Source organism: Penicillium mononematosum, assembly GCF_028829835.1.
Source record: "Penicillium mononematosum strain IBT 11891 chromosome Unknown utg000005l:1.0-9366267.0:1.0-9372171.0, whole genome shotgun sequence".
In the NCBI taxonomy this organism is placed as follows: domain Eukaryota; kingdom Fungi; phylum Ascomycota; class Eurotiomycetes; order Eurotiales; family Aspergillaceae; genus Penicillium; species Penicillium mononematosum.
Window position 1 is genome coordinate 2,938,501 of NW_026643275.1, and position 16,946 is coordinate 2,955,446.

Here is a 16,946-nt window from a genome sequence, read left to right on the forward strand (position 1 = left end):
ACACGCCGGATACGCCTACGCCAACTCGGTATCTTCCTTGGCTGTCGCGCCCCGATAAACCAGGTTCCCCGCATTACCACCCGCGCGGATATTAAACCCCATATTCAGTGGTAGAGGCATAAGCAATATCTCACCGTGCTGCGCCGTGACGTTGAGATAACCCCCTGCGATGTGATCGTCGAGTTCTCACCAATCCCCGGTCAAGGAGACGGAGGGCCCCTCGCCGCCCCACAGGGCGGGACGGAAAAGCGGGGTCGACTGTGGCCGGGGGAAGTTTCCTGTCGATGTTGGGTCGGAGACTAGCTCTGGACCCCTTGTGGCGGTCGAGGAGGATCTGAAGGGTGTCAACATTGCCGGAGGAGAGGGTGTGAACGAGGAGACTGGGTTTGGAGAGGTCTATTGTTGGGCCTGCTTTGTGGGACAGGAGGAGGGAGAAGATGGGCGGGTTGGAAATGGCCCTGCAGAGGGCTTTTCCCGGGGGGGGTTTGCGCCGTGGGCGAGGAGAGTTGCGACAGCTTCTTTGTGGCCCTTTCTTATGGCGCGAATGAGAGGGGGTTCGTCGTCATTGTCGGTTGGTGGGGTGATCGTTGCCCCGTGGGAGAGGAAGATGTCGATTGCGACAGGCTGGTTGCGCTCTGCAGCCCGGGCAAGGGCTGTTTCAGGGATAGGGTAGTAAGGTCGGCAAGGGAGGAAGATGCTTTTGTCGGTGAGACGCAGGTTGGGGTCGTAGTTGTGTTTTGTCAGCAGGTCGGTGAGGAGTGTAGTGCGGCCGTTAGTGCAGCGACACAGAGGAGAACGGTCTGTTGGTAGGCTTCGGTGGAGGATTGAACGTAGTCGAATCTGGTGAGCAGGAAGTCGACGATGTCGTCGTGCCCTCCCTGCGCTGCGCGGGATAATTCGGAAAGGGGCTTCTGGCCGTCTGGAAAGGATGGGTTGGGGCTTGCCCCATGGTCAAGTAGACATCGCACGATGTCGATATTACCTGAACGAAATGCCATGCAGAGCGATGTCCTCCGTGTGATGGGTGGTGATGTTAGGATCTGCTCCACGAGAGAGTAAAAACTGCACGATATCTAGATGGCCTGTCTCCGCCGCAAATGCGAGAGGCGTTTTGCTATGCCCGTCCTGCGTATTGATCGGACAACATCGAGATAGCCCTTCTCCGATGCGAGATGGAGAGCCGTTCGTTTCTCGTAGCCGCTGGTGGGGAGATCTGGGCGCACGCCGTATCCAAGCAGTAGCTTGACGATGGATATTTGGCCATGCGACGCCGCCATGGAGAGCGGGTGTCCCTCTTCCCGGTCTTCGACATCTTCCTCATTAGCAAGATAGTTCTTCCAGTCGTAGTCGTTGAAGCATGTATTGACGCCATGTTCATATAACAGTTAACAGTCCAATTATTCCAGTATGCCCGTGGACAGCGGCCAAGGTGAATGGTTGCCTGGGCTCACCTCCGCAGGCGTCGGGGGGGGGGGCCTGCTTCCAGCATACGTCGAAGGTCGACCCATTAATAGCGGCCCATTCGAGCGTGTACCCTCAGTTTCGTTGGGCGATGCTATCTTTATACAGAATGGGGTTCAGCAGTACATACAGCCGCTGGGTGGTACGGCATAGTTTATCAATTCGCCGCCATCTGAAGATCGATACTTCGCTAACCCTATTACACCCATCATCCTTCCCCGATAATCATGTTATTCGTTTATACACGGTCCACTCTAACAGAGGGTTAGCATTTTTCATTATATTGTTCATGCCAGCAGAAAGAGACCAAGCTTGTAATATATTGTCGTTCAGCTCGACCAAACCGAGCCAAGGTTAAATTCAACATCAGCGAACTTCACCGCTAGCTAGTGGAACAAGTGTAGAATGTATTTCCGTGTTGATTCCAATGTCGGTGAACACAACAATAATACGACTTCGGCTACTTTTGCTTTCCCACCGTTAACACACAACGGAATAGAGCGACTGGAAAGGACTCATCGTCGGAAATTCCGTGTTCGATTATCGGTTTCGCGTTTATGGATCCTAACATATCTGAATTAAAAATCAACAGTTTCAAAAGTCTTTGGCTGATATCATATCGAGCACTGGGTCCATGGGAATGGTAATGTCATTCATACTATTGCTGTCTCAAACCTGTCGGTCGCAATATCACCATGAATTTACTGCGTTCCTTCCTGATCCTTCTGCTGGGCAGTTTTGTCTGTGCTTTTTTTGCTTCAGCATCTCCGCCTCCTGTCTATCTTCTTCTGCCCATCTTGCCAAGTCTTCCTCGTGCTCTTTGGCTTTCCGCTGCTTAGAACGTTCCAACTTTTCCTCGTTCTCCTTTATCGCTTGCTCTTTTAGCCTCTGAAGCTCTCGATCATCTACTCTCGCTTTAGCTTGATCCATAGTTTCTCCGTCATGGACCAGCCATCTTCCATGACCCGACCATGCCTTCCCCTCGTATAACAATCTCGTCGCCATGAATTCCTTAAGGTTCATCCAAAGCGGGATGAGAGTATCAGTCATGATGCTTGCTGGGCTCATCCAAAACCAGTCTTTCTCGAATAGATCGGGGTTTTCAATAGCTCGGGAATCATCCTTATGTAGCCCACAGAATATCGCAAATTCTGGTCGGAGTCCTAGCTGGATGCCCTTTTCGATGTATGCCTCTATAGCGGTTTGATCAGCTGAGAACCATCTATAACACGACATAAAGAGACTCACTATGAGTTTCTTCAACCTCATCGAGGTCTTCATGCATTCCTTGAATGAAAATGTGCAACATTTCCTCAATCTTAGGGAATGTAATTTCATTGTAGGCATGTGCATGATATTGAAATTTCTCATCATATCCACAGCTGGGTCCTTTATAATCTGGATGTAGTTCGTTGAACTTCTGTTCCACCTCTGATATCTTCTTGTCGGACAGTCCAGCCCACCTCAGACACTCACGCGTATCGGCAGGGTCAGGCAGGGTCATGCCGGGCCGATACTCACATGTCGGGAAGCCGTTATAGAATTCGAGGGGACCAATTGACGGATGTATTGTGCCGCGAGACGTTGCAATCTTCACGAGTTCGGGAGTCCATTCGAAGTTGATAGGCTCGTTTACCTCGGTGTCACGCTCGGGGTGGTGCTCACGCTCGGGGTGGTCCTCATGTTCTTGGTGATTCTGGGGTTTGAGCTGATCTTTCCGCTCGGGTTGACCCTCGGTATCACTCATCTTGGAATACGGGCAATATCATAGGAGTAGAGTGAAATGGTAACCAAATGAAAGTATAGAATCACTTCAAATTTGTGAGAGCGAAGTGAATTTGTTGCGTGGTATTTATGGTGCGGGGTACATGTGATGATGTCCCGTTCTCCATGGAAAGTTGCCCAGTGCCCGCTACAAATAAATAAGCGCCGCACGGCCCGTGCTCAAGTGGGGCGACACACTTATCTACTCCGTACTTTAGCGCACCACTACAGGTTCATGCTCAATCCACTCAAATATCTAAATTACAAGGGTTACGGACATCGTTTCACAGTCCCTACCGACCGGGCGGTAAATGCGCAATGAAACAAGCGTGCATCAAGCTAAGCCGCTTGCCACTAGGATCCTTGTAGGACTGCAAGAGTGATTTGCACTTGATTTTCCCAATCGATCATGATGAATCGATCAAAGTCTGGATTACCTGCTCTGTATCCTGTTCTTTGTCTGCAAAGTTCGCTAGGATGTCTGCCAAGGCGCTTCTTCTTCTGCTGCGACTTCTTCCCATTCATTCGGAGGGTTGTACAGAACCATATAGTATTGTCTTTCCCTGCCCTAGTAAACCCATTAACATGTCTTTCATGTCGATTGAGAAGCTCTCTTAATTTCTATGATTTGAAGTAATTGCTGTTTCCATTTCTTCTATCTCTTTGCGCCATTTTGTCATCATCACACAGCGGGATTTTGTTCTAAAGATAGTATGCGAGCAACGATCTATCTAATTATGGATATTGCGCGCGGTTAGTCTCAAATTGTACTCGTTGAAACACATACTGAGACTCCAAGTGCATGCCATCGATATAAAAAGATTGAAACATAAGCCGGCGTTAAGATGCACCAAAATTAGTGTCTGACTTCGTGTTCAGCTTTAGTGGCGCCTATCTACGCCTCTCCTTCTTGTGCTTCTGCGGTAGTTATAGAAAACATATAATAATAACACGAACGGGAAAGAAATCGTGCCCTGTTTTAATTTCATCCGTATAGTTTTCTATAGGTCCAGAAGGTCTTCGAAGTGCTTCCGCTTCCTTATTTCAAAATATCTATACCCTTACTCGCTATATCTTGAGATATCTGGTGTAAGAGTCGATATTTCTACTCTTCCAGAAGATCCATCACATGCCTAATCGACGGACTTTGGTTGGGAAGCCACGCTATAATGATCCTTCTTCTGGCGAAGTGTAGTAAGTGACGCCATGACCTATACCATCTCAAACTTTACTCATTCGTCTTTCTCCAGTGATTATACTAGCCCTCACGGAGAATGGATTTCAAGCGAGTCAAGACTCAACATTGGTCCTCACGGTCCTGAACCAATTCGCGAAACCAGCTCGGGGCATCTCGCTAGGGCTAATGGGCCGTAAGTAGAATTACCTCCGATACCTTACCAGAACATTACTAACTGCATGGTCCCAGACCTTCACGCTCAATGTGGCGAGCGTCCGACCGCGAGCGGGCTATACGCTACGTTCGCACAGGAAATACAGACCAGATCACCACTGCCCAGCCGGGGGACTTTCATCGACACCGAGTAGACGAGGCGGCTTATTACACAACCAGTGAACGCTACGCAGATGAACTTGCATCACGTGGCCTTGGTGGTACCGGGATGGTAATTCAACAAGCTGTTCCTTCAAGGCTCCTGGATGGAGCCTATGTTTTTCCCGAAAGGCCAGGAAATGACTGGCGTGAGACCGTCCACACCAATAGGATACAGGGGAGTACACCTCGACAGCCCCCTGCTGTTGCTGAATCTCGGCAAAGAAGTGTTGTTATAGGCCCAACTGCACACGTGCAGACATCAGCTCTTTTGCGTAGGAACCAAACAGTATCCCTTGGGGCCTGAATTTGAGAAGGCATTCCACCCCGTACAGGAGCTGTCACGCGAAGACCCCCGGATCGATACACATAGAAGAGGGCCAATTTATCCCCAGCAGGTTCGCTTTCAAGCCGATGCACTTACCGAACTGGCTAAAGAACCGAGGCATGCAAGGCCTGCAAGACCTCCAAGACGGCATTGATAAAGATGCCAGTCTACTAACCATCTCGGCGTTGTTGAGGAGGCCCTTTGTTTTATATCTGGCTTGGAAAGCAAGCTCACCCTTCACTAGTTGGATCTATTGGTTCGAAGATCATTCAAGAGTTGTCATTTGTATATCTTACCGGTGTGATTCGATCTGGAAGTTGCTATTCTCTTTCTCTCTCATATTGTTACTGTTGTTACTGCTGTTATTTCGTTTATAGTATCGGATTCTTGCTTCTTTATCAATGCAATTCAGGTTCTCACATTCCACTATATAGATATCATATATGGAAAAAGCGCTTTTATAGGAACTGTGTATTCCCGTGCGGCTGATTATTCTAAACAGACATCTATAGAACTTCACCGAAGAACGTAGACAAATGCTTGAAAAACTAAGGGCTTACACCCTGTTGGGCCTTATTCTGGTGGAAAGGAAAACGGCGGGGGATAGAGTACTATTTGAAAGGAGATGAACTACCTACCTACTAGGTGTCTACCTCATAGATGCCCTCTCATCCATCTAGCTCTGCTGAGATGTAATGGTACAACCAACTAAGCCCGCTGGAGGTATTTGCGAGAGTGCCTACGCAGTGATAGAAGTTGGAAATGGGCTTTGCAAAACGTCAACAACCGAGGGAGGCCATAATAGAGTCCGGATCTGCTTCGTCAAGCATCCCTTGGTCTCGACTCGTCTTTCCTAGATCCAAAGAGAAAGGGTGCTGGAGCAGACGCTCCAGCAAACGCGAAGTCTCGACTAGGCGAATAACTGAAGACAATCTCCATCATCCTGCAAAGGTATTCAATTAATATATGTTGGCTTTGGCCATGGCATACATGAAGGTTCTAGTAGAGTAGTGTACATAAATGGAGGAAACTAAAACTCAGCCCACTTCTTGATCGATCGAATTTCTAGAAGGTGACTACTTTCCGGATACACAATGGATAATTCTATAAGTCTTCAAATGTTGGTATTTACCCGCGTAATAAGTCGTTCCACGTCGAGTGGCCACCGCAGGAGACGGAGGCCCCCGAACCCACCTGTAAGTTGGCAATTCCCGAGATTGGGACTCATTTTGATAGGAATTGCAGTGAGAATGATACCAATCCTCCAAAGGGGACGGAGTATTATGCAGAGGTCTATTTGAGTGGTGGGTCACGGCATATTCAGGCATCTTGTCGTAATATTAACATTAATTTACTGCCTTCCCTAGTCCTTTTGCTGAACAGCTTTTTCTATGCTTTTTTGCTTTAACATCTCCGCCTGTCTGTCTTCTTCTGCCCATATAGCGTCCTCCTCCGCGTATAGTCTCTCTATCTCTTGTTTCTCACGCTCCCTTTCTGCTACATATTCCATTGCCGCTTGCTCTTTTAGCCTCTCACGCTCTTGTTCATTCATTCTCGCTTTCGATTGAGCTAGGCTTTCCCCGTTATGCACTAAGCATCTTCCATGACACACCCATGCCTTCCCCTCGTACACCAGCTTCGCTGCTAGCAATTCTTCGACATTCATCCAGAACGGGATGAGGGTATCACTCATGATACGCGTTGGGCCTAAATCAAACCATTTCCTTTTGAAAAGGGTGGGGTTATCAATAGCCCGGGGATCGTCCTTATGTAGTCCACAGAATATTGCAAACTCTAGATGTAATCCTAGCTGGATGCCATGCTCAATGTAACCCTCTATATCAATGTCAAATAGGTCAGCCGGGAACTTCCTACCACACAAACTAAGGTGACTCACTATGCGTGTATTCCAACTCATTGTCGTCCTTATGCATTCCTTGGAGGAACAGGTCCAACATTTTCTCGATCTTAGGGAATACAATTGTATTGTAGCCCGTCGGGTAATGTTTCTCTTTATACCCACAGGCGGGTCCTTGGTAATCCGGATATAGATCATTGAATTCCTGTTCAACCTCAATGATCTTTTTATCGGACAATCCAGCCCACTTCAGACATTCCCGTGTATCAGCCGGATCTGGGAGGGTCATGCCAGGCCGGTAAATGGGTTTGCCGTAGTGGGATTCGATGGGACCAATCGATGGGTGTATCGCGCCGCGAGAGGTTCCAATCTTCACAAGTTCAGGAGTCCATTCGAAGTTGATCGGTCTCTCAGTGTCACCTTGGGGGTGATTTCCGTGTTCGGGATCGTCATTTCGTTTTGGGTGATCCTCAGAATCACCCATCTGATCGATCGGCTTGATCTCCTTGATCTGCTTGATCTGCTCCGTGTTACCACCAAGGTGAGCCTCGCGCTCGGGGCGATTCTCAGCATCACTCATCTTGCAACACAAGCAGGTAAATGTGGATAAGCTAAAATGGCAGCCAGGCCAAAATGTAGAATGACTTTAGACTTGTGGGGGCAGATGGAAGCATAGGGAAGTTGACATTTATGATGTGGGGTAAAGTGAATGATGTTTGAAGGTTCGAAGTTTGACGGCTTTAAATAAAGAAGCACCCGCACGGCCCGTGGAACGACATGTGATGTTTCTTACCTCTTCTTCGCATATTCTCGTAGAGACTATAAAAAGCCTATCAGTTTCTCTTTCCTTCGTAGTAAGCTTGTATTCCTACTTCTCACACCGATTTAATCATTTGCTGAACTGTATAAGATTCACCGAACTCCCGCTTTGACAGCCTCTCTATCCATTTCAGGCTTAAGCCAACACACCGCGAAGAGGTATCAGGGAATCAAGCGCTTGAACAATGTGAGACTGCTTAAACCATGCATGGCTGGTTCCAAGTTTACAATTAACATAAGAGAAGTATATGTCTATCTCAAAAGATACTAGGATACATGGTGGAATGCGATAATGATGGCCTTTTCTGGGAATTACTTGATATTATCGTTATCCCAGGCAATCTGCGGTATGTCTTGTTGAAAGGCTCCAGGAAAATCATAGTAAGTTATACCCTGGCCTACATTACTTTGTATGGTACTAACTGGTACTAATTTGTTGTCTTCCCAGCAAGTATGATACCCCGTACGGAGAATGACACTCGAGCGAGCTAAGACTCACCATTGGCCCTCACAGCCCTGAGAGAACCTGTGAACCCAGCCCGGGCCACCCAGCTAGAGCAGATGGGGAGTTAGTATGAGCACCCACGGTACTTCGGATATCATGCTGGACAGGGTTAACTGTATAACTCCCAGGTTGCCTAGTAGGGCCTACCGAGGATCTGATGTACGCCGGGCTATTAACCACGGTCAAGGAGCAGGTCCATCCAGTAATACGACTAAGCGTGCTGGTGACTTTCATCGAGGGAGAGATGGGGCTTATTTTACATTCAATGAAGCCTACGCGGATGAACGTGCACGCATAGCAACCCGGTGGTGGAATGATCATCCAATAAGACGTTGCTTCACGTATCTTGAACCACAGCTATGGTTTTGGCGAAACGCCAGGCAAAGACTGGCGTAGTACCGTTTGCACAATAGGGCGCAAAGTATTCGTCCTCGAGAGCGCAAAGTGCTCGTCCTCGAGACGCCCCCGACAAAAAGGAATCATCTGTCGTTAGAATTATTATCCAAGAACAATTTATATAGTACATTGCTCGCTTATGCTTATATGCTAGCTTCACTAAGGTTGGCTGCGGCATTATAGATGGTTTACATGGCTAGGTGAGGGGACCATTACACAACGTTCTGATCGATCAATTTGTAGAAAGTAGATACTTCGGTAATAGGCAATCGACAATTCTAATAATGAGTCCCAATGGTTCTCTAATAAACCTTTCCACGTCGAGGTGTCACCGCCGGCAACGGAGGGCCCCAAACCCACCTGTAAGTTCTCGATTCTCGAGATTGGCTCTGGTTCGGGTGGGAATTGCGATTGGAATGATAGCCGTCCTCCAGAGGGGCTGGAGTATGATGCAGATGACAATTTGAATGGTGAGTCTCCGCGTATTCAGGCACTTTGCCATCCTCTTTGAACCTAACGGCTTTAATGCTGCTACCGCACCCTTCCTCGTGTGACTTATACCCAGTAACACGAGATAAATCGCTTTGTTCTGGTGGTGCAGCGTGGCGGTGGATGCGGTCAAATAGGTCATTTGAGGTCTCTGGTTGGAAGTGCTTGACTGGAAACTGGTTGTTTCGTCGCTCATTGGAGTGGATTCCTTTAACATGATAATGGCCGGCGTTGTGGCGGTATTGTGTATCTTCACTCGAGTCGGGAGATCGAGATTGGGGTGGGAGGTGGATAGGTTGGCGTTCATGGCGATGATGGTAGCAGGTCTTGTGGTGTTGAGCACGGGTGTCGGATTCGCTGTTGTTCCTGCAATTCGTTCAGTGGTGAAGAAATACCGACGCAACCCAGTACAAGTCCAGACTTACATATTGAGGCCCGGTTCGTGACCTTGAAAATGAGGACAAGAGAAACAATGAACCGTCTCCTTGGTACTTTGAGGTTGACGGAGGTGAGGGTTGTCCCTTAAACATGGTGTGTCTTGCTGGACGTGACACAGGTTATGATGGTTATAACAGTCAGCCTCCTGTCTTGATGTGCGATGGTGTGGAAGAAGAATATCCCTTCTCGCTTTGGTCTCTCGATAAATACGATGCATGATGTGTGAATGAAGAAACTGGATGTTCCCAAGGCCGAAAGATATATTCGAAAAAGGCTCCCAAATTGGATGTTCCTGCTTACTTCCAAGGTCACTGATTTCCCTCACACAAGCCTTGGAGGCAAACCGGGACTTTCAATCCTGACTGGACGGGCACCCGGCTCATCCTGTGACTCTTCAACCGTTTGAATCCCCCAGCTACCTATCTGAGCTGACCTTGCTTTTCTCTCTTTTTCCTCTACCTCATGCGCAGCCCCCTTCAAAATGTACATTCTCGAATATTCCGAAGATTTTGGAGGTCCGGAAGATGACTTCGCATTTCAAAAGACCATCATAGTCTACGAAATGGCCGGCTCAATCTACAGAGCATACTCCCGAAAGCGATATGCATCAAAAGAAGACATTCAGTTTGGCGACATGTACAGTACAAACAAAATTCAAGGCGCCCTCATTTTCCCAGAGTTTTCGGACAAATTCACAAAGGCTGAAAAGTCCCCGGACTGTTCGACCTGGTATCTGAAAAAGCCAAGCCTTTCCCCCTACAGTCCCCAATACCCGGCCTTGATCAGAGAAACCTGGATCGAAGAGGTGAAGATTTGCGAACTCCTGAAGAAAAATCCGCACCCGAATATCGCCGAATACCACGGTTGCGCCGTCGTTGATGGCGGCTCCATCAGAGGCATCTATTTCACAAAGTACGATGAAACGCTTATGGCCAGAGTGAACTCTGCCAGACGCAATAAGATAGACTTTGCATATGAGAGGCAAGAGGCTGACCGAGAGGAGGTCGACCGTTGGGTGGAGGGAATCGCACAGGGCCTGAAACATCTCCATGGGTTGGGGATCGTTCACAATGATATCAACCCGTGCAACATCATGTTCCAAGGTGACACACCTGTTATTATTGATTTTGACTCCGCTCGACCTCGTGGCCATGATTTGAGCCTGGTTAAACGCACGCATGGGTGGCACGATGGGAAGACCAAAGTAGCTTTGCCGATGAATGACATCGCTGCGCTGCTGGAAATTCAGTTATGGCTTTTGGGGGAAGGTGACCAGTTTCAATTTTGAAATCCAAGTTTTGAATTTGTTTGCAAAATGCTGTTTGATAGCTTTGCTTCAGGTCGTACTGCGCTTTCCGGAATTGAAGATCAATAATTGGATGATATTTTCGATTGCCCTGCAGGTTATAGCCTTGCATTATTCTGTTTGCTACATGCCTGCTGTCTCGGATAACCACATCTGAAACTGAATCTTACATACATAATAGTTGGTACTAATACAAGCAAGACCATGCATATTCATACTGGGTCATGCCATAGACCCCAGGTTGGTGGAGACCGGCTGAGTTGCTTCATCACACTTCCATATCTTCGATCAGTTAGATAACCCAGGTCCTGGGTGCACAATGCTTCGAACTTAGTATGTGAAGCTTCGAAGAGAGACCGAGGGCTTGAAGACATATATTCAGTACCTAGGGTGAGTGGGACGTGCTGTGGCCCCAACCAATGAACCAACAGCCTGTGTGAGCACCCCCTGGCAAGGTTGGATTAATGAGCTGGACGGAAATCCCGGGCCTATTTTGTTTCCGGGCTGGAGTATGTGGGCCAGAGGGATAACGACGTCTCGCACTTGAGGGTGCAACTTCCATTTAATTTAGCTCATCTCGCCCGCAGCCCCATGGGCATATGTTCAGCGGCTGATAGATTATCCCAGCTCGCAAGTCTGCAGCTGGTCAAAATCTCGACTCCCCACAATTGCCGAGGGCGGGCGTTGGGGCTTCGCCCATTGGCTCAAGATATTACTTCGGCAAACGGGGAATGAAACTTATATAAGATACTACTTGATTTAGTTTATTAGTCGACTCGCAAACTGTACATTATTATTTCTTAATTATGGAAGATTCCCCAAATCCCCTATTAGTTCACATAGGTTCTGGATCATTGGTGGCAGACGGTCCTCGGGAAAAGAACAAGGGCAATTGTTTTCAAAGACCTGCCGAGCAACAGCCATGACAGATCGTGGCTTGCTTAGCTCACAGAACATTGGAGTATCCCCGTCGGGACCACCTTGGGTCATTGTCAGACCCGGGCGACCAATTCCATGACACAAGAACGCTTTCGTCGCCATATCTTCTGGCCCATCAAGCCACACGCATGGTGGCAAGTCAGTTTCATTCATTGGTGTCTTGGCTTCAAGCCGCTTCAACTCTCCACACTGAAGAAGCCCGTATACCCACAAAACCAAAGCAGCGTGGTAGATAGTCATAGCGTCAAATCCACGTAGCTGATAGGACTTGACAGTCCGTGCGGCCCGCAAAGTCTGACCGGCATGCCAGATGCCCATGCGTGCTTCTTTTGTACGGCTCCAGTCTCGAAGGCCCGGGTATGCTCGGCGGGCATCCAGCTCCCCAAGCGTACCTACAAACCGTTGGATGGCATCAAAATCGAAGTGCAAGTACATCATTACAAACTCGTTCAGTAATGTTGTGACGGGTGGAGGTGCCGGTGGGTTCTCAGGTATGGACTTTAAGGTAGTATACCTTGGCCAGTTAGCATAAAAGTCTCAAGAGGGGTCAATAGTAAACATACAGATCATCTTGTCTGCTTTGTAGCCACAGTCGAGCCATAGCACGGGTTTCAGGCTTTGACCCCTGAGATAAAACCATCTGCTGACGAGTATCCCACACCTGATTACCCATTCCCTGTAATAGTGCAGTTCTCGCAATATCGACGTCCATCTCCATAGGTACATGCGTCATTAAGGATGGATCAGATAATAAATCCCGTAAACTGAAGTGCGATACTTCGACAAAACGATACTTTGTATTCCAAAGATCTCGCCATGCAGTAGCTGTTGGTGCAAGCCAGAGATCTCTTGCAGCAGGGAACGGTAATGTTAGCTCGGTGTATGAAGTAAGAGCCGGGCGGTTCATAGCCATGGCAACCTCTACATCGTGGCCGAATAGATGATATGCCAGCCTGGTCCTGTTAGCAACGTAATTCGACAGGTTGAAGATTGATACATACCGCTTAAGTGATTCTTGTCTTACCCACTCATGCCATACATTATTCAAAGACGGTTCATCATCGCCAGCCATATAAGGTGTTACGGTTGAGTATGTGGATCTGTCAAATGCCGCAGCACGTCGAAAAGCCTATGAAGTTAGCTCAGAGCATAGTCTGTTCTTTAAGGCACATACAGTGCACAGCGGTTGTAGATAGCTTTCTGCTATTTGCATTTTTCGTCGATAACCGCAGAAGATGCCGATATCCAACCACAGCATTGAGGCTTGTAACCACTGAAGATCGCGCAAGGCACTGTTATCTTCCTCAACCTGTTAGCACAAGAAAATGGTTAGCCAATAGTCAAACTATCTCCAAAGCTACAAGTCATACAAGTTGTGCTAGAGATACTCTGGTAATCTCCTGTAGAACGATCCCAGTTTTGTTGATAGACGCCAATCCACAGCACACACATCCTGCTGCGACTAAACCAGTCAACAATTCAGGTCTCAACTTCTGGTCATAGAAGGTGTACGGATGAATCCATGCATCTGTCTCTGTCCGCTTCCCAATACCGATCTTGATCAGCGTGTCAAGATACTCAGCAGAAGGAAAAGAGGAAACCGAAAGCCGAGAGCCGGCTGTTCGCACAACCAATTTAAAGATATCATCCCGTGATTGCATAGACAGTTTTCCAGGTATTTGGAGAGACTGAAGTCTATTTCGATGGTTTGGTGAGATTGTATCCCCATCTCGGAGAGGGATTCTTCCCTCTTCACTGAACGCATGCTGGTTCTTCTCTGGCACCCATAGCCTATGAAGCTTAGAAGACCGCTACTACATCAATATCATTCGCAAGATCTCCACATACCAGAAGGATTTCCGAAATGCAGCTGCTCGCCTGCTGGCCGATCCATGATCACCAAGTTGAGGATTCTGTAAATCTTCAGATCCGCAGATGGAGGGCCCAGTCTCTAGTATTCGATCAAGATCGGGCATGAAGTTTGTGTCAAAGAGATCATCATTTTCAGGGAAAATGAAATCTGTATCAAGCATGAAGTCGAACACGCCACGAGGCTGCTGTGTTTCTTGTCGGAGTTCCACTTCCACGTTTGGTAGCATAACCTGCTCAAAAAAGGCCGGGAAATTGTTGAGATCAGGATATACTGGCACGGTACTAGGAATAAATGGATCCAGGGCAAGATCATGTGCGAAATTGGCGTCATAAATTTCATGGCCGCCGGAGTACTCTGTTGTAGGGGGTACACTGAAATCTGAGGGCCTCGAATCTGGCGTTGTAGTCATCGGAGAGAATTGAGGAAATGAAGCGCTATTATATTCGCTGAGGCGAGAGCGTTTTGCAACGCATTCAACCCGCTTTGATTGGCACCTCTGTGGCAATTAACAAGCGACCAAGTCGGGGGCCAAACATCCTTACCTGACACGGTCTTTCGTTGTCGCAACTTAACTTGGCTTTCGCGCAAGCGTCGCAAGCCTCGATCGCTCGCTCTCGCGCACGACGCGGTGTTTTCTTGCCCTCGTTCTCATCTTTTTCGTGGACTGCTTGGTGTCGCTGGAGAACATCTCTGACTCCATAAGCTTAGCCATCTAGTCTGGAACAGCCTAGACTCACCTGCGATTAAACCCGCGCTGGCAAATCCGACATTGATATGTTCTCTCGTTGCGATCTCAAAACTTCGTCAGCCAAGTATCTGCCTAGGTAATAGAGACACTCACGGGAGTCTAAATGACGCGTCAAATGGTCTGGTCGTTCATACCCTTTACCGCAGTGCAGGCAGTGATGGGTGGAAGATTTACCCCGGGAGGAGCGCCGAGGGGTTCGCATTTTGGACACGAGGCACCAGAGAATTGGGGAGGTCGAGGCTTAGTGCCGTTTATATGGGCGGGACAGGATTGTTTTGCGGGCCTGGGCAACTCAACGTCCAATAGGGTCAGAGCTATATGCGAATCTCTCCAGTCTCAACTCCACATTTGCGGGGAAATGTTGTTTATCCAGAGATACCTAGGTATGTACCTATTGTAGTGGGAGATATGCTCTCCACTACGATCAGCGCGCATCACACTCCCGAGGTCGCCTTTTTGCTTTATGTTGTTCATGCGTTATGTAAGCGAGCATTGGAATTTTGAGGTTACAAGTAGCAGATAGACACAGATCGATAATACACACTCCTACACCTCTCTGAATCCACTTCTTGGACAGTGTTCCTGGGTCCTTTTGTATGCAAGATTGGGCATGAAGCCAAACTCCGAGTGCTGAATCGACCCGTATGCCGTAGAGCATACAGCCTTGAGCGTTCCGTTCCCCTCTTCACTATGTAGGCATTTGTCCTTTTACAGTGTCTAGGGGAATAACATTATTTGCTAATTTCGTTGTCGTATCCGTTTACCTTTTTCCAATACATTCAAGAAACAATTTGCTGTCAATAACTATATCATATTCTCACTATTCTTTAATGTTCCATTCTTTGGCCCCGCGATATCCGCAGTTGAAGTCCATAAATTCATCCGGTTTCCTAGATAGTTAGTCTATGCTGAATCAAGGGCCGTTCTCATACGTACATTGTGACTACTGTATTTCCATGGGCTGTTGCTGGCTTTGCTGCTTGCCGACTATATGCCTGGATCAGACAGGCACGCGCATAGCGTGTCTGGAAAATGTCCTGCATTTCCTTTAGGTAAATACCGGGCTATGGCCATTTTACTGGGCTTCTTACCTCAAGTGCTTTTGTAAGAATTTCTAAAGACGGTTGTTCAACGACCTCCTCAAAGAATGCTCCAAGAGCTTCAGAGTCTTCGATTGCTTGACTGGCTCCCTGGCCTTGTGTCGGTAACATGGCATGTGCGGCATCACCAATGATAAGTACACGGCCACGGTGCCACGTCTGCAAAGGGTCCTGTACTTGTTAGTGTAGTACGAAATATCTGATAGAGGACCCTACAAGATCCCGTAGCTGCCAAAGTCCCAGATCGGCCGAGTGTCTGTTATAAAATGTGAGCAGGCTTCTTAAAAAAAGCTAGAGAGAGAGGCCTTGAGATCATACTTGAAGATATTTTTGACCCAGGACGGAAAGTCGGCAAAAGTCTCCATCATCCTTTTCAAGTCTCCCTCTGCAACCCAAGACTGTTTTGCATAAGAATTCTCGGTCATTTGGTCTATGTTCATTGTTAGTTTTGCCGCAAAAAGATTAATGGTACATACCATCCGGTACTAAAGCGACAACCCCATAAACCTCGCCTTGCCTTCCGGGGCCCATAATAAGACGACAGTCGTGAGCGACGATCATTGACGTGAAAGGTTCCTGGGGATTGATCTTAGCACAGAAGTCAGGTTCTTCCTTTTTAAGAATTTCTGTGGGTATCTAGAGACATCAGCTTCGCTGGTTATATGATGAGCCATGGAACGAACCATCAGGCGATATGCTATTGGCGATTAGCTAAATTAATCACAGAATATTATTCAAATAAGTCTCACCAGAGTGACCGGTCGGCACGGGACTGACCGTCTCTTCAAGTACATGTTTTCGAAGCATGCTATGGCTAAACAACATTCATGTTAGCATTTAGTACTTATTCAAGGAGATTCACATCTTACATCCCATCTGCACCAACAATCAAGTCGCCCTCGACTATTTCACCGCTTTCCAGAGTGACTGTTCCTTTTAGAGCATCACAGTCAACAACTCTTGACGAAACTCGCACAATGGCTGGATCTCCTGCCCGTGTGGGTGAGACAGCTGCACGTTTCAATGTCTCATGAAGATCTCTGCGATGAAACAGGAGGCGTTCCGCCCCATACTTTTCCTTTGTCAGTAAAGGTATAGTGCTGACGAGATGTCCTTCAGTGTTGTATATCCGGAACCCTTCGTCCACCATTTGCCGTGCCTCCAAGAGTTCCTCGCTCAAATTCCACTTGGACTCCACGATTCTCGATGCGTTTGGTTGCAAAGAGATCAAAGCACCAATCTCCTTGTTTAAGGTCGACTGTTCGAGAATTGTGATATGTCTGTTATGTCCACGGAGGGCAATGGCAGCCGTAAAGCCTGCAATACCACCGCCCACGATGACGATACGAAACGGCGCCATAATTCAAATGTTT

The 16,946-nt window shown here is 47.8% G+C and overlaps 10 protein-coding genes across 10 annotated transcripts; 3 read left to right on the plus strand and 7 right to left on the minus strand.

The window, feature by feature from the left end:
* Window positions 1–15: 15 nt before the first annotated feature.
* On the minus strand, window positions 16–1,372 carry N7519_009202 (ankyrin repeat domain-containing protein; the record flags this gene model as incomplete). Its single annotated transcript, XM_057295975.1, is given in 5 exon segments — window positions 16–138; window positions 191–408; window positions 423–919; window positions 983–1,213; window positions 1,224–1,372. 5 exon segments carry the CDS (start codon window positions 1,370–1,372, stop codon window positions 16–18), a joined length of 1,218 nt encoding a protein of 405 aa, XP_057143857.1.
* Window positions 1,373–1,407: 35 nt separating this feature from the next.
* N7519_009203 (uncharacterized protein) lies at window positions 1,408–1,614 on the plus strand (the record flags this gene model as incomplete). The annotated part of the gene is made up of 1 exon (XM_057295976.1): window positions 1,408–1,614. One exon carries the CDS (start codon window positions 1,408–1,410, stop codon window positions 1,612–1,614), a length of 207 nt encoding a protein of 68 aa, XP_057143858.1.
* A 552-nt stretch (window positions 1,615–2,166) lies between these two features.
* On the minus strand, window positions 2,167–3,208 carry N7519_009204 (uncharacterized protein; the record flags this gene model as incomplete). Its single annotated transcript, XM_057295977.1, has 2 exons — window positions 2,167–2,654; window positions 2,710–3,208. Coding segments are annotated over 2 exons (987 nt in total), but the record flags the coding sequence as incomplete, so codon positions are not given.
* A 1,186-nt stretch (window positions 3,209–4,394) lies between these two features.
* N7519_009205 (uncharacterized protein) lies at window positions 4,395–4,770 on the plus strand (the record flags this gene model as incomplete). Its single annotated transcript, XM_057295978.1, has 3 exons — window positions 4,395–4,419; window positions 4,476–4,595; window positions 4,652–4,770. The coding sequence occupies 3 exons, from the start codon at window positions 4,395–4,397 to the stop codon at window positions 4,768–4,770; spliced, it is 264 nt and encodes an 87-aa protein (XP_057143860.1).
* Window positions 4,771–6,132: 1,362 nt separating this feature from the next.
* On the minus strand, window positions 6,133–6,430 carry N7519_009206 (uncharacterized protein; the record flags this gene model as incomplete). The annotated part of the gene is made up of 2 exons (XM_057295979.1): window positions 6,133–6,206; window positions 6,235–6,430. 2 exons carry the CDS (start codon window positions 6,428–6,430, stop codon window positions 6,133–6,135), a joined length of 270 nt encoding a protein of 89 aa, XP_057143861.1.
* Window positions 6,431–6,465: 35 nt separating this feature from the next.
* On the minus strand, window positions 6,466–7,540 carry N7519_009207 (cell envelope integrity TolA family protein; the record flags this gene model as incomplete). Its single annotated transcript, XM_057295980.1, has 2 exons — window positions 6,466–6,938; window positions 7,000–7,540. The coding sequence occupies 2 exons, from the start codon at window positions 7,538–7,540 to the stop codon at window positions 6,466–6,468; spliced, it is 1,014 nt and encodes a 337-aa protein (XP_057143862.1).
* Window positions 7,541–8,982: 1,442 nt separating this feature from the next.
* N7519_009208 (uncharacterized protein) lies at window positions 8,983–9,699 on the minus strand (the record flags this gene model as incomplete). The annotated part of the gene is made up of 2 exons (XM_057295981.1): window positions 8,983–9,535; window positions 9,569–9,699. 2 exons carry the CDS (start codon window positions 9,697–9,699, stop codon window positions 8,983–8,985), a joined length of 684 nt encoding a protein of 227 aa, XP_057143863.1.
* A 389-nt stretch (window positions 9,700–10,088) lies between these two features.
* N7519_009209 (uncharacterized protein) lies at window positions 10,089–10,895 on the plus strand (the record flags this gene model as incomplete). The annotated part of the gene is made up of 1 exon (XM_057295982.1): window positions 10,089–10,895. One exon carries the CDS (start codon window positions 10,089–10,091, stop codon window positions 10,893–10,895), a length of 807 nt encoding a protein of 268 aa, XP_057143864.1.
* Window positions 10,896–11,717: 822 nt separating this feature from the next.
* N7519_009210 (uncharacterized protein) lies at window positions 11,718–14,134 on the minus strand (the record flags this gene model as incomplete). The annotated part of the gene is made up of 6 exons (XM_057295983.1): window positions 11,718–12,366; window positions 12,416–12,805; window positions 12,854–12,981; window positions 13,027–13,161; window positions 13,223–13,643; window positions 13,701–14,134. 6 exons carry the CDS (start codon window positions 14,132–14,134, stop codon window positions 11,718–11,720), a joined length of 2,157 nt encoding a protein of 718 aa, XP_057143865.1.
* A 1,159-nt stretch (window positions 14,135–15,293) lies between these two features.
* Window positions 15,294–16,933, minus strand: N7519_009211 (uncharacterized protein; the record flags this gene model as incomplete). Its single annotated transcript, XM_057295984.1, has 9 exons — window positions 15,294–15,363; window positions 15,410–15,510; window positions 15,565–15,744; window positions 15,790–15,829; window positions 15,892–16,003; window positions 16,050–16,209; window positions 16,257–16,270; window positions 16,323–16,387; window positions 16,443–16,933. 9 exons carry the CDS (start codon window positions 16,931–16,933, stop codon window positions 15,294–15,296), a joined length of 1,233 nt encoding a protein of 410 aa, XP_057143866.1.
* Between the last annotated feature and the right edge of the window lie 13 nt (window positions 16,934–16,946).